The 14,700-nt window shown below is 38.5% G+C and overlaps 1 protein-coding gene across 1 annotated transcript; it reads right to left on the reverse strand.

Annotated features, from left to right (window-relative positions):
• Positions 1 to 7,269: 7,269 nt before the first annotated feature.
• LOC104111886 (pentatricopeptide repeat-containing protein At3g49740) lies at positions 7,270 to 11,828 on the reverse strand. Its single transcript, XM_009621682.4, has 4 exons — positions 9,482 to 11,828; positions 8,684 to 8,820; positions 8,477 to 8,584; positions 7,270 to 7,808 (listed from the first exon to the last, which is right to left on the reverse strand). Exon 1 carries the CDS (start codon positions 11,739 to 11,741, stop codon positions 9,972 to 9,974), a length of 1,770 nt encoding a protein of 589 aa, XP_009619977.2. The 5' UTR covers positions 11,742 to 11,828; the 3' UTR covers positions 7,270 to 7,808; positions 8,477 to 8,584; positions 8,684 to 8,820; positions 9,482 to 9,971.
• Between the last annotated feature and the right edge of the window lie 2,872 nt (positions 11,829 to 14,700).

Here is a 14,700-nt window from a genome sequence, read left to right on the forward strand (position 1 = left end):
TTGTAATTATGTATTCAGTCACATCTATCATCTGCATATCATATCTCAGTCTCTATTGACATTTATTGATACGTCATATTATCATTGTTTGGGATGATCGTCATGAGATTTGTGAACCCGAGAAACTAGAGAGAATGATGACTTAGTGAGGATGAGGGTCTGATTGTGAGTGATATTTATGGGATCGGGCTGCACGTCAGAGCAGGCTTTATTGATTCATGCTAGGATTGGCTTATATTAGCGCTTGGGCAGGATCCGCCCCTCCGCAGTCTGACATACCAGCAATGAGCGCAGGTACCGATGAGTGCGAGTGCTAACTGATTGAGAGTGTTGAGTGACTGGGAGTGCTGAGTGATTGGGGAGTGACGAGTGATTGAGCGTGCTAAGTGAGGATGAATACTCTGCGAGCATAAGCATATGACCTTATCACTGTGTTTCATTACATTTGTAATGCATACTTGGCATATAGATATCGAGATGTGACATACCTCATATTAGTCATACTTGTCATATATTTTCCGTGTTGTACTCAAATTGTAAAAAAAGTTTAGAAAACCATGACCCCATTCCTCTACTACTTACAAACTGATTATTAGATTTCTTTTTGAGTTGTTATTGTTATAATTTGGATTGGGACTGTTCCTATTCGGGCTCGTTACTGCATTCAATCGAAGGTTAGTCATGTTACTTATTGAGTATATTGGGTCGGTTGTGCTCATACTACACTTCGTGTGCAGATCGGGTATTTCTGGGAATGGCTGTTGCTAGATTTGGAGCTTCATTTGCTTGGAGACTTTTGAGGTAGCTGCTTTGGCATCCGCATACCTCGACTCTCCTTTCCTTTCAGTTATTTAGCACTGTTCTATCTTTCTATACAGTTGTATTAGTAGTCTGACTGTGTTGATATTTTGTAGCTCATGTACTCAGTGACGCCCGAATTTTGGGAATTTTGTATTTGAGTCGCAGTAATTCTTATCGATTATGTATGAGAGTTATTACTGTTAAACATGTTCATCTTGTTTCAGTTTTAAAATGCGTAGTTATTGTGGTTTTCAACTTGTCTAGTACGGTGTTAGGTGCCATCACGACATGTTGAGTTTTGGGTCGTGACATTGAGTGTTGATTTGGCCTAGTTGAGGTAAGTATCTTGCCTAACATTGTGTGAGGGAACTATCCCGTAGAATTGAGTTTATTGCACTATTTAAATTATGTGAAAGACGTGTACATGAGGTGACGAGTGTGTACACGGACTTATATGGGGATATTGACCGATTTAGACTTTTAGGTTACTTATAAGCTTTTAATTAGTTGTTATTACATGTTATCTCTTTCATTGTTGAGTTTACTCTTATACATTTACTTGTAGTTGATATTACATGTTACCTCTTCCATTGTTGAGTTATTTTTATTCATTTAGTCGTAGTTGTTATTACATACAATATCTTTCATTGTAGATCTCATTCTTATGCATTTAATTAAAGTTATAGTTATTGAGAGCTATTAACATGTTTTTAATCGAAGTTGTTGTCTTTATGGAATACCTTTCATTGTTGAGTTATTTTCCATTTCCTTTTGTTGTTATTGAGATTTTTGTACACATTGTGGTCGAGCCGTGGGCTATGTGTTGTGGTGATATTGGTATTATTGTGAAAATATTATGGCATATGGGCACGTGTGGTGCGAGTTGATTTTTATGTGATGCGCATGTGACGGTATAAGGGTGGTGATATTGATGCACATGCGGAGAGATAAGGGGGATTTATGCACTTATTGCTAGTAAGGTAAATTATTTCATTTGAAGCACACGCGGCGAGAGAAGGGGGATAAAGCGCGTGAAGCAATTTTAGAAAAACTATTTTCAAAATAAATACAAGGCTCACACGGCGATATAAGGAAGATTGTGATTGTGACTTGTGAAATGTGAATATGAGGTGTGGTACCTCAGGGTGATTCTTGTTGTACATTCTATGTTGGAACGGCTTGTTGATTTGAACGATTATTGTTTTCCCTTAATTCATTTCACTTGTATTTTGACTGTATTTGATCATTTGTTGTTTTATCATTTGTTCACTTTTTGTTGTCATTTATTGCTTTTACTTCCGTTCTTAGCCTATTATTAACATTCTGCTTTGTTGTCAGTTATTATTTTTACTTCCCGTTGTGAAATTATATTAATATTCTACACAGACCTGACCTCGTCTCTACCCACCGAGATTAAGTTTGATACTTACTGGGTACCATTGTGGTATACTCACACTATGTTTCTGCACATTTTCGTGCAAATCTAAGTACCTCTACCCGTGTCGGACGCTAGTGAGTTGGTTCAGACTTCGCGTAGACTTCAAGGTATACATGCTTGACGCTCGCAGGCCTAAGAGTCACCTTCTAGTAATCATATGCTATTGTTTCTTTTGTTTCCGAATAGTATTGCAATAGAGATTCCTAATGTATTTCAATAGAGCTTATGACTTTGTACCACCGATTTTGGGATTGTATGACTATGGTTATGTTTTGGTTTTGTTATGTTTTTTATCAGTTTAAATTAATAGCTTAGTCGTTGTTTTTGCTAAATTCTTAATGTGTGTTAGGCTTACCTAGTCTTAGAGACTAGGTGTCATCACCATTCCTAAGGTGATATTTTGGGGTCTTGACACTACCCTTACCCAAAAATCCTTCATCACGTTCACGATGAGCAGGTCGCGTTTGCGATGCACACAGCCCCCAACACTCCGCCTTCGCGATCAACCCAGCCGTGTTCGTGAAGGCCTAAGCCTTCCAGCCCCCCTGCCTTTTCCTTCTACGCATTCGCGTTCGCAAAGGAGCCAGGTCCTCTATCGCGTCGTGGGCCCCCCATGAAACTCACCCGAGCCACCCGGTACACATAAAATAACATGGAAACCAAGAATCGTACCTCAAAACCTAATTAATCAACTTCTAAACTTCAAACTTCTTCTAACTAACTCTGAACGCGACGAATCATACTTAGACAATTCGAAATGATACCAAATTTCACATACAAGTCCAACATGACAATACACCTACTCCCAAGCTCGGAATGACAAACAGGATCCAATAACACCGAAGTTTACTTCAAATCAAACTTAAAAAACTCTAAAACCTTCAAAATGCCAACTTCCAACAATAAGTGTCGAAACGCTCCTGATCCACTCGAAACTCGATTCGAACATACACCCGAGTCCAAAATTACTATACGAACCTATTAGAACCTTCAAATCCTAATTCCGAGGTCGTTTACTCAAGTCAAACTTGGCCATCTTAGGCCACTATTATGGAACTAAGTGTTCCTAATTCAACCCAAACCCTTCCAAAACCAAACCAACCAACCCCGCAAGTTATAAAACAGGAAAAACACACGCGGGAAGTCTTAAATAAAGGAACGAGGATCTAGAAAGAAAAATAACCGATCGGGTCATTACAGCTACAGATGTTCTAAACGAACCATCACCGAACACCGGTAATGCAAGAAATATTAGTACATAATGTTTGTGATCAATCAAAGATTAGATTAACAAATTATTCTATGTATTGTCCTTAAATCACAGTGAGCAGGATTCATTGTAAATGACGTGCTCCTATATAATGTAGGACATGGATCCTCTTTATAACTTGTGTTATCTCTTTATCATACTGAGAGCTGGTTTTGAGACATGATCTGGTAGTTCTAGGAATAGCTTCTTGGTTATAAGAGAGTACATTACAATTTCTTCCTCTGCTTTATTTGACTTGTCTCAATATCTACTAAATTACTCAAATTACAAATGTTGATAGATAATTAAAAAAAAACATAGCATCAGTACTCAGCAGAAACAATCTGTAAGATCAAGCTTACCCAATCATGGAAAAAGGAGGAGGGTTTATTGTTTATTAGAAATCAGACGTTCACATTCGTGTTTTTATTTCTCGATATCCTAATCACGATGAATTTGTTCTTCTCTTTTATAATAATGTTGAGATAAAGGATAACTTAGCATCTGGGCCCAAACATAAAGTATAACTTGGGCCAACTTGGGCCTCTTATTTAATGTACAGATTAGTCCATTGTATAAAAAAATACACTGTAATAGCATATTTGATTTTTCCAATTCATTTTCTTACAGAGAACAAAAGCCGGTTCTCTCATTTCTCTCTCTATCTTCTTCCTCTCAAACCCTTACCATCATCTCTACGATTTCGATATTTTTGTATGTTTTCATGGTATCAGAGCTATGGATGTGAAAGATCTTGTTATTCTCGTTCGTCTGATGCTACCCTTCATCATATTTGGTTGAGTTTTTCGTGGTCTAGTCAGTAAGACGATTTTCTCGTCAAAATTCATTTTTTTTTATTTTGTGATCCTTCTCTAGAAACAAGCTGTAATTGAGTGGAGGATGTTCAATCGTTGATGAAGTCTCCTTGATTCCAAGCTTTGGTGGTGAGTTTTTCTAGAATTCTCGAACTAGGGTTTTCTGTGGTTCATACCTAGTTTGGATTCATCCTCAGAATTTGAGTGTCTTTGATATGTGAAGGATGTAACTTCTTCCAGTGCTGAAGAAGGGGGGTAATTTCGATCTATTACTCATAAGTAATTTTTTCTAATCTGCAAGTTATTTCTCATATTAGGCTTTTGGTCTTTCTCGCATGTGTTGATTCTGAGGGATTTGTTGTTATGTATTGAGTATTGAATATGACGGGAATCGATAGTTCTACTCCTTACTCTCCCGACCCTTCTAGTCCTCTCCATCTTCACTCCTCTGATATTCCTGGGTTGTGCTTGGTGTCAGTTCCTTTCTCTGGTACTGGTTATGGAGGTTGGAAAAGGAGTATGGTAGTTTTCTTGTCTGCAAAAAATAAAATTGCATTCATTGATGGAACTTGTCCTAAACCACCTGATAATTCTCCACAACTGCAACAATGGAACAAATGTAATAATATGGTAATATCATGGATAACCAGTTCCTTAACCCCAACTATTGTTGAATCGGTACAATATTTTGAGACTGCTGAAAGTATATGGAGACAGTTAGAAAGTAGATATGGTGTTGTCAATGGAACCAAAGTCTTTGAACTTAAAAAGGAACTCGCATTTACTTCTTAGGGTTCCTCAGATATAGCTTCATACTTTAACAAACTTAAGAAGCTATGGGATGAATTAGAAATGATGCGTAAGAAACATTCAAATTCCTATGTCTGTCCTGCCAAGTCTGGTACCCAAAAGGAAGAGGAAGAAAATAAAGTACACCAATTCCTCATGGGATTAAATGAAGTATATGTGAGTGTAAGAAGTAATCTCTTAATGATGAATCCATTACCATCTCTTGATATTGTATACAACATTCTTCTCCAAGATGAGAGACAGAGACAAGTCAATCCCATATCTCAGTTTAATCCAGAGTCATCATCCTTCTCTACCTGTTGATTCTTCTTCCCTTGATTCTGCTTCATCTGAATCCTTTATTTCTCATCCATCTCCTTTGTCTCTTGTTCTTAACCACCAACAGCCTGTCCTTGATTCCATTTCTTCTGTATTACCCTCTTCTTCTCCAGTTTTACCTACTAATCCAGTGGTTAGAAAATCTACTAGGAATCATTCTCTTCCTTCTCATTTGAAAGATTATATCTGTCAACTTCCCCTTTCCTTTTCTGGTGCAACTGCATTCCTTCCACATGCAGTAGTAGAACCATCCTCTTACTCTCAGGCTGCACACATTCCTACTTGGCATGAAGCTATGAGGAAGGAGTTTGAGGCCTTAGAGGCCAATCACACTTGGGACATTGTTAAGCTACCCAAAGGGAAGAAATCAATTGGGTGCAAGTGGGTCTATAAAGTAAAGTATAGGGATGATGGCAGTGTTGAAAGATACAAGGCTAGACTGGTTGTTAGGGGAGGTACTCGGGTGGAAGGGATAGATTTCAATAAGACTTTATCTCCTGTGGTTAAAATGTCTACTGTCAAATGTTTAATAGCTGTTGTTGTCAAGAAACAATGGTCTTTATTCTAATTAGATGTCAACAATACCTTTCTTCATGGTGACCTTAATGATGAAGTCTACATGAAAATTCCTCTTGGTCTTTCAGTTTCTAGTGTATCTGGTTCCACTTCTGCCTCTTTAGCTTGTAAGCTACAGAAATCTCTCTATGGACTACGCCAAGCTTCTAGACAATGGTATGCCAAGTTGTCCTAAGCTCTATGCACAAGAAGGAATACTCACTCCATTAATGATTACTCCTTATTTGTTAAAGGTATGCCTGGTAATTTGGTGATATTGGTTGTGTATGTGGATGATATAATCCTCACTGGAGATCACTTACCTGAAACTGCTGCTCTTAAACTGTTTTTGGATGCTGAATTTAAGATTATGGACCTAGGACTTTTGCACTATTTTTGGGGGATTGAAAATGGCTACTTTCCTGGTGGTGTACTCTTAAATCAGAGAAAGTTTATCTTTGACTTACTCAAAGATTATGATTGCTCAGATGTTAGTCCTGTAGTCTGTCCATTGGATTTGAATATCAAATTGCAAGCATGTTTTGGAGATTTACTTCCTAATCAAGTAGATTTCAGAAGTTTAATGGTAAATTGCTATTTCTTACTCACACAAGACTAGATTTGTGTTTTTCAGTGCAACACCTTAGTCAATTTAATCAATCTCCTCGTGTGCCTCACATGACAGCTGCTCTACATGTCTTAAGATACCTAAAGGGGACTGTTGACCTTGGCTTGTTCTATTCCTCAGTTTCTGATTTTTCTTTGACTGCTTACTCTGACAGTGACTAGACTGCCTGTGTAGATACTAGAAAATCCGTGACTGGTTTCTACATTTTCTTGGGTGATAGTTTGATTGGGTGGAAGTCTAAGAAACAACCAATTGTTTCTCTGTCCTCTACTGAGGCAGAGTATCGTGCATTGAGCAAAGTGGTCGCTGAATTAACATGGTTAACTCGCTTACTTACTGATATTTGTGTTCTTGCTTCTCTTCCTATTTCTGTGTTTTGTGACAGCCAGGCAGCCATCCACATCGCCAAGAATCCAGTTTTTCATGAGCGTACTAAGCACATAGAGGTGGATTGCCATTTCATTCGGACAAAGCTCTTAGAGGGATTGATTTCTCTATCCCACATTTCCACTGCCAAGCAGCCTGCTGATATTTTGACTAAACCTTTGCCCGGTCCTCTTCACCAGCAGCACTTAAGCAAGTTGAAGGTGTTCACCTCCTTCAACTTGAGGAGGGGTGTTGATATCAAGGATTACTTAGCATCTGGGCCCAAACATAAAGTATAACTTGGGCCAACTTGGGCCTCTTATTCAATGTACATATTAGTCCATTGTATAAAAAAATACACTGTAATAGCATTTCTGATTTTTCCAATTCATTTTCTTATAGAGAACAAAAGTCGGTTCTCTCATTTCTCTCTCTATCTTCTTCCTCTCAAACCCTAACCATCATCTCTACGATTTCGATATTTTTGTATGTTTTCAAATAAACCCGTAGATACTAAATGTTTTTTATAGTTAGATGGATAGAAAGAGATAAAATGTTGTTCTGTCTATGGGATCTCCTTAAAGGCGAAACCGTGCAGTTGAGGATAATGAAGTCGAGTCTCTAGTTGGACTATATTTGGAGGTAAGATCAAGCTTGATCTGTCATAGAAGGCATGTTTTGGTGCGCTTTGCATGGTATAGTCCTATACTTGGGGATATTGGCAAACATATTCCTAGTCAGCTCCAGCAAGGTGAAAAGTTTTCATGGATCTGTAGCAGATACCTCCCTGTAATGCAACACTTGCTAAAGGAGAAGAAGGATTAAAACCTGAAACGACAACAACAAATTGATCAATGACAGTTTCTCGATGATTAAAAAGAAAATTAGCGTAGAGATACAATATTATTTGTTTTCATTACATATACATTACACACCAGGCATCATGAGCAAGCATAAAAATTACAATCTTAGGGCTCGTTTGGTACGAGAGATAAGGGATAATTAATCTTGGGATTAAATTTGAGATGAGTTTATCATATGTTTGTTTGGGATAAAGACGTGGTATAACTAATCCCGGGATTATAGTATTTTTTTATCCCCATGGAAGGGTGGGATAACTAATCTCGGGATAATTAATCATGGGATAACTTGTTTCCCAACCAAACAACCACGTAAAAAATTCAGGCAAGGATATATATACACCCACACACACATCAAATATCACAAGGATACAAGGTATCTGATGTACAAACTCAATCTAATGATGTGAGTGCTTGTGTGCCCTACAGCTCAAGAGAATGGAATAAAATGTATTATTATTATCCAGAAAAAGCTAGCTGATGGCATGATGATCAGGAAAGGAGGAAAATCTCATGAGAGCAATGAGCAAAAGGTAGTGGATCCATAAACTTCTACATATGAAGGCTATTCAATACAGCAATCCTCCAAAGTAACAAATTAGAAAACAGGAGAAGATGGTAAAGAAGGGTACTGACCAATAGAGAAATGTGCATATCACTCTCATGGAGAGAAAAAGGATGTCTAAACGTCCACGATATTATCAGTTTCGGGAACTTGACAAATTAAATTTTTAGCAGGACTACCTGTGTAACCTCCATAGGGGGAAACAGGATACATAAGAACATGCAATACATTATGTACAACCTCCATTCTTAGAAGAAGATGAAAGAAAAGGGAAGTACCTCGAAGTAAGTAAAACAGCTGAAAAAATCATAGTTCTTTTGATAGATGCCAAAAAGTTCATCATTGAGATTGTCTCCTTCGTACCATTTTCATGCTTAGGTAGTTTTGCTCAGTCTTCATTCAATGAAATGAGACTCTGCATAGCATCATTTCATCAAGTATCAAGATAGGAATGGAATTTTTAAATTTTGGACAATATAGCTCTGGGACAGATACAGAAAATGGACAACTCTTTATCTTTTAGTCTCACTTCTTTTTAAAGAAAGAAGGGGAACTTCCAGCTGTGAAAATTCCATTGATAGGCTGCCTACATCCATCCCTTGGGTGCGACCCTTCCCCGGACCCTGCATGAACGCAGGATGTTTCGTGCACCGGGCTGCCCTTCTTTTTATGAAAATATAACGCACATCTTTTTTAACAAGTTCAAATTTGATATCTTTTGAGCTTATTATCAGGCAGTAGGTTTACAAACAATAAAATCCATACAAACTCCAACTAACAACATGAAAATTAAAATTCTTAGTGGTTCCTTCTTGAGAAACACTTTTGTGGAACCCACTTCTACCCCTAGGATAAAAAGCAACATATGTAAAGCAGCCAATTTCAGCTCACTGGCTCAGTGGTGAATTTCATTCACTTTGTATAAACCAGGCTACTCCTAAGAAGAGTCTCTTGAGTCAACCACTACCCAACAAGAATTAAAAAACTTAGATATTCAGGAGACTTGGAAGCAAGAGCTAATTCCATGAATAACTCAAACAGATAGGGTAAAGGGTTACTCGTCACTGATCACCTACCATCAGACAGACCAATTGTCTTCTGCTATGGCAATCACATCACGCAATTTCCGAGTTCAAGGCATAGATTCATAGAGTGGCTTACACAGTGCAAGAATTTCCTTAAGATTCGCACAAGAAAAACTTTTCTGTCAGCAAGCTATTCCCCAATGAGACATCATCAAAGAATTTATAACATGCAAAGAAGACAGGGGAACGAAGCAGGGGTAAGATAGCTCGCTGGTGGAGTAGGCTAGCGAGTCATTGGGGCTTGCAAGAAATGTAGTATGCCTGGCAGAACTGAAGCGGGAAATGTGGGACAAAACCTACCTTTTACCCTTAGACCTGCGGTCATGGATCAGAAGAAATTCAAAGTTTCATGTCCATTGTTAATCTTAAAGTTTTAAGACATAGTACCTTTCTTCCACAAAAAGCAATCTCCTGGTTGATAGGTAAGCTTGAACTTTGTAACCACTCACATCAAGACATCCAGCATTAAAGAAAATGAGCTTTAGGATCCTATCCAACTACTTCCTGGTTGCTTTAACACTCCACATTTATTCATCAATTTCCTCACATTAGCAGAGTCCTCCCAGTTCTCTGCATTGGCATAAATATTGGATAAAAGAACATAAACCGTGGGGTTATCCTTTTCGGTCTCAAGCAGAAATCCCGCAGCAATTCTGCCTAGTCTAACATCGCCATAAGCAGCACATGAACTGAATAATGTCCACCAAACAGTGGAATCTACATCAACGTGCCTATCTTTGACAAGTTTTTCAGCCTCATCAAGATACCCAGCCCGACCTAGAAGATCGACAATGCAAGAGAAGTGGTCTGTTGTAGGCTCTATACCGTACGTATGAATCATAGAGGTAAAAACTTCAATGCCTTTATCAATTAAGCCTGAATGGCTGCAAGCTGACAGGACTGCATTAAAGCTGGTGTTATCTGGTTTGACCACACCTAATTCTTGCATCTTCTCAAAGCAATGTACAGCTTCCCTTCCTTTCCCGTGCTGTGCATAGGCAGTAATTACTGAGTTCCAAGAAACTATGTCTTTTTCTGTCATTATCTGGAACACCTTTAGAGACCAGTGCAACATTCCACATTTTGCATACAATGTGATGAGAGCATTTCCTAAGGATATTTCTGAAAACAATCCAGATTTGAGAATGTAAGCGTGAATCTCCTTCCCTTGTTGTAGAGCTGAAATGCTGGCACAAACACTCAAAATGATGCTGAGAGTAAAAGGATTAGGCATTAAACCTTCACTAACAATCTTAGAGAAGAGGTGCAAGCACTCCAAGGGTAGTCCATTTAGATGACAACCAGAAATCAATGTATTCCAAGAGATCAGGTTTCTGGGAAACATGTCATTAAAAACTTGACAAGCCTGATTCATTTCACCATGCTTACAGAATGCAGAGAGCAGTGCATTAGATACTTCCGTTTTCAAGATAAGTGCCTTCTTCAATGCAACACCGAAAATTATTTCAACAACTACTAGAGATTCTGAGCTTGCTAGTACGCTGCCCATTGTAAACTCATCTGGCTCTATTCCTTCCCTCTGCATCTGAAGGTATGTGAAAATTGCTGCTCTGTCCAAACTATTTTGGGCATAGCTCGTAATCATGGCATTCCACGACACAGTATCCTTCTCCTTTAGCCTTTCAAAAACTAAAGAGACTGCATTCAAGTCCCCGCAACTGGCATACATTGTTATTGTTGCATTAGCAATGGATGTATAGCTTTCTAAACCTATTCTCGCAACTTGAGCATGCAGTTGATAAGCAATCCTAATATGTGAACATGAACTCAATATGCTCACAAAAGTGAGCTCAGTGGGTCTCAAGGAAAACTTCTGCATATCCTTGAACATTATTAAGGCCTCTTCAGCTCTTTCCGTACTCACTAAACCAGCAATCATTGCATTATAAGTTACAGGATCAGGCACTTTATCCCCAGCTTCCTCAAATACTAATAAAGCATCAAAACCATTCTTACAGTTAAAATACATCGTAACCAAAGCATTAAGCACTGAAGCTCTGGACAAAAACCCGGTCTTAATGACCATTGAATGCACTTGTCTTCCAAAATCCAATAGCTCCATATGACACAAACTCAAAACACTAGCAAAAGCATAATTATCATATCTAACACCCAAAAAATGCATTCTTTGAAACAAATTCAAAGCAATCTCGTGACGCCCACTTTCAGCACACCCAGTAATCATTGCATTCCAAACCGCCAAATTCCTTTGCGGCATTTCATCAAACATCTGACAAGCATACTCAACTTCACCCAACTTAGCACACGCAGACAACAACGTAGTCCAAGAATAAACATCTGCGTTTTCAATTTCACTAAAGACGATATTGTGACTCAGATTTTGCGGGTGATCTGGACAAACGAAGGTCAACTACTGGTTATGTGTTTACTTTTGCAAAGGCACCAGTTAGTTGGAAGTCTACTTTGCAGTCAACAGTTGCTTTGTCTACAACAGAGGCAGAGTACATGGCTATTACGGAGGCTGTGAAGGAGGCAATTTGGCTTCAGGGGTTGCTAAAGGAGCTTGGTATTGAACAAAAAAATATTACAATTTTTTGTGATAGTCAAAGTGCTATTCAATTAGCGAAGAACCAAGTTTATCATGCAAGGACGAAGCACATTGATGTTCGGTATCATTTCGTACGAGAAATCATAGAAGAAGGTGGAGTCACGGTGAAGAAAATTCATACTACGGAGAACCCTGCTGATATGCTGACAAAAGTGGTGACTGCGGTCAAGTTTCAACATTGTTTGGATTTGATCAACATTGTTGAACACTAAAGATTGAAGATGAAGACACAACCAAAATTTGTTATTGAGAGAAAATTGAAGATGTGGAATTTTGCCAAGGTGGAGATTTGTTGAAATTGGCAAAAGTACCACATCGGTGGATGACAATTTTGAATGAGAATTTCACCCTATAAAAGGAGGCCTAATGTTTAGGATTTAAATACACCTCTCATTTGCCTTTTATCTTCTTAAGGCATTTGTATCTTCTCTCTTTAGTATTATTTCACTTGTAATTTTGGAGTGGAATAAAATATTGATTGTGTCCGAGGAAGTAGGCAAAATTGGCCGAACCTCGTAAATTCTGGTGTTCTTTTATTGTTGTCTTATTGTCTTGTTTATTATTTAGTGGTTGTCATAATTTTTGGTATAGTAGTTGTGACTCATTCACACTATATACATTTGGCTTCCGCAACAATTGGTATCAGAGCCAAGGTACTGTCTAAGTATGCTCTGTGGTTGCAGCATAGTCTGATCTTCCACATCAGAAAAGATCTATCTTGGTAACTGAGTCAAGGTTCTGTCTGAGTATGCTCTGTGGTTGCAGCTTAGTCTGATCTTCCACACCAGAAAGGAAATAATCTTGATTTGTGTCGTCAGCTACTAAATAATATTTGTGTCAAAATGGGAGACAGTAAACAAGAAGAATCTACATCAAGTGTCAATAATACGTCATCGTTGGCATCTTCGCTTATGACAAGAATTGTGTCAAATGCGAAAGTAAACAAGAAGAATCTACATCAAGTGTCAATAATACGTCATCGTTGGCATCTTCGCTTATGACAAGAATTGTATCAAATGCGAAATTTACGGTAGAAATTTTTGACGGGTCAGGACATTTTGGGATGTGGCAAGGCGAGGTTCTAGATGTTCTTTTTCAACAAAGGCTAGATCTTGCCATTGAAGAAAAGAAGCCAGATGTTATTGGAAAAGAAGATTGAAAAATTATCAATCGTGTTGCTTGCGGTACCATTCGATCCTACCTTGCTAGAGAGCAGAAATATCCATACACAAAGGAAACTTCTGCAAGTAAATTATGGAAAGCACTGGAGGATAAATTTTTGAAGAAAAACAGTCAAAATAAATTGTACATGAAGAAGAGACTGTTTCGCTTTACCTATGTTCCTGGTACCACAATGAATGAACATATCACCAGTTTCAATAAGTTGGTCACAGATTTGCAAAATATGGATGCAACTTTTGATGATGGTGACTTGGCCTTGATGTTGTTGGGGTCACTTCCTAATGAGTACGAGCACCTTGAAACTACTCTACTCCATGGAAATGACGAAATTTCTCTCAGAGAAGTTTGTTCGGCTTTGTACAGCTATGAACAAAGAAAGGGAGAAAAACAGAAGGGCGGAGAAGGAGAAGCACTAATTGTGAGGGGTCGTCCTCAAAATCAAACGAGGACTAAGAAGGGAAGATCCAAGTCGAGATCTAGACCCAGCAAAGATGAATGTGCCTTTTGTCGAGAAAAGGGGCACTGGAAGAAAGACTGTCCGAAGTTGAAGAATAAGGCCAGAAATAACAATGGAAAGGCCATTATGGATTCAAATGTAGCTGATTGTGATGATTCAGACTTCTCATTAGTTACAACAGAGTTATCAACATCATCAGACATATGGTTGATGGACTCGGCTTGTAGCTATCATATGTGTCCCAACAAGGACTGGTTCGTGAATTTTCAAGAAGGAGAATATGGAGTCATCCACACAGCGGATAACAGCCCTCTTACCTCATATGGCATTGGTTCAATAAGATTAAGAAGCCATGATGGAATGATCAGAACATTAACAGATGTTCGATATGTACCGGGTTTGAAGAAGAATCTCATCTCTGTGGGAGCCCTAGAATCAAAAGGGTTCAAAATCATTGCAGAAAATAGAGTGATGAGAATATGCTCCGGTGCACTAGTGGTAATGAAGGCCAATCGGAAGAACAATAACATGTACTGCTATCGTGGTAGTACAGTTATTGGGACAGCAACAGTGACATCCAGTGATGACAAAGAGGCAGAAGCAACCAGGCTATGGCACATGCGCTTGGGACATGCTGGAGGAAAATCCTTGAAAGCTCTATCTAATCAAGGATTGTTAAAAGGCGTAAAGACTTGCAACTTGGAGTTTTGCGAGCATTGTGTCAAAGGGAAACAGACAAGGGTTAAATTTGGTATAGCGATCCATAATACTAAAGGCATTTTGGATTATGTACACTCTGATGTTTGGGGTGCTTCCAAAACACCTTCATTGGGTGGGAAGCACTATTTTGTAACCTTTGTTGATGATTTTTCCCGAAGAGTGTGGGTGTATACAATGAAGAGGAAAGATGAAGTGTTGGGAATTTTTCTCAAATGGAAAACGATGGTGGAGAATCAAACAGGCAGGAGGATCAAGTGTATT

The sequence above is a fragment of the Nicotiana tomentosiformis genome, chromosome 5 (genome assembly GCF_000390325.3).
Source record: "Nicotiana tomentosiformis chromosome 5, ASM39032v3, whole genome shotgun sequence".
In the NCBI taxonomy this organism is placed as follows: Eukaryota; Viridiplantae; Streptophyta; class Magnoliopsida; order Solanales; family Solanaceae; genus Nicotiana; species Nicotiana tomentosiformis.

What these genes read in the sequence shown, in the direction of transcription:
- LOC104111886 (XM_009621682.4), bottom strand. Translation starts at nt 11,741, where the DNA reads ATGTTTGATGAAATGCCGCAAAGGAATTTGGCGGTTTGGAATGCAATG.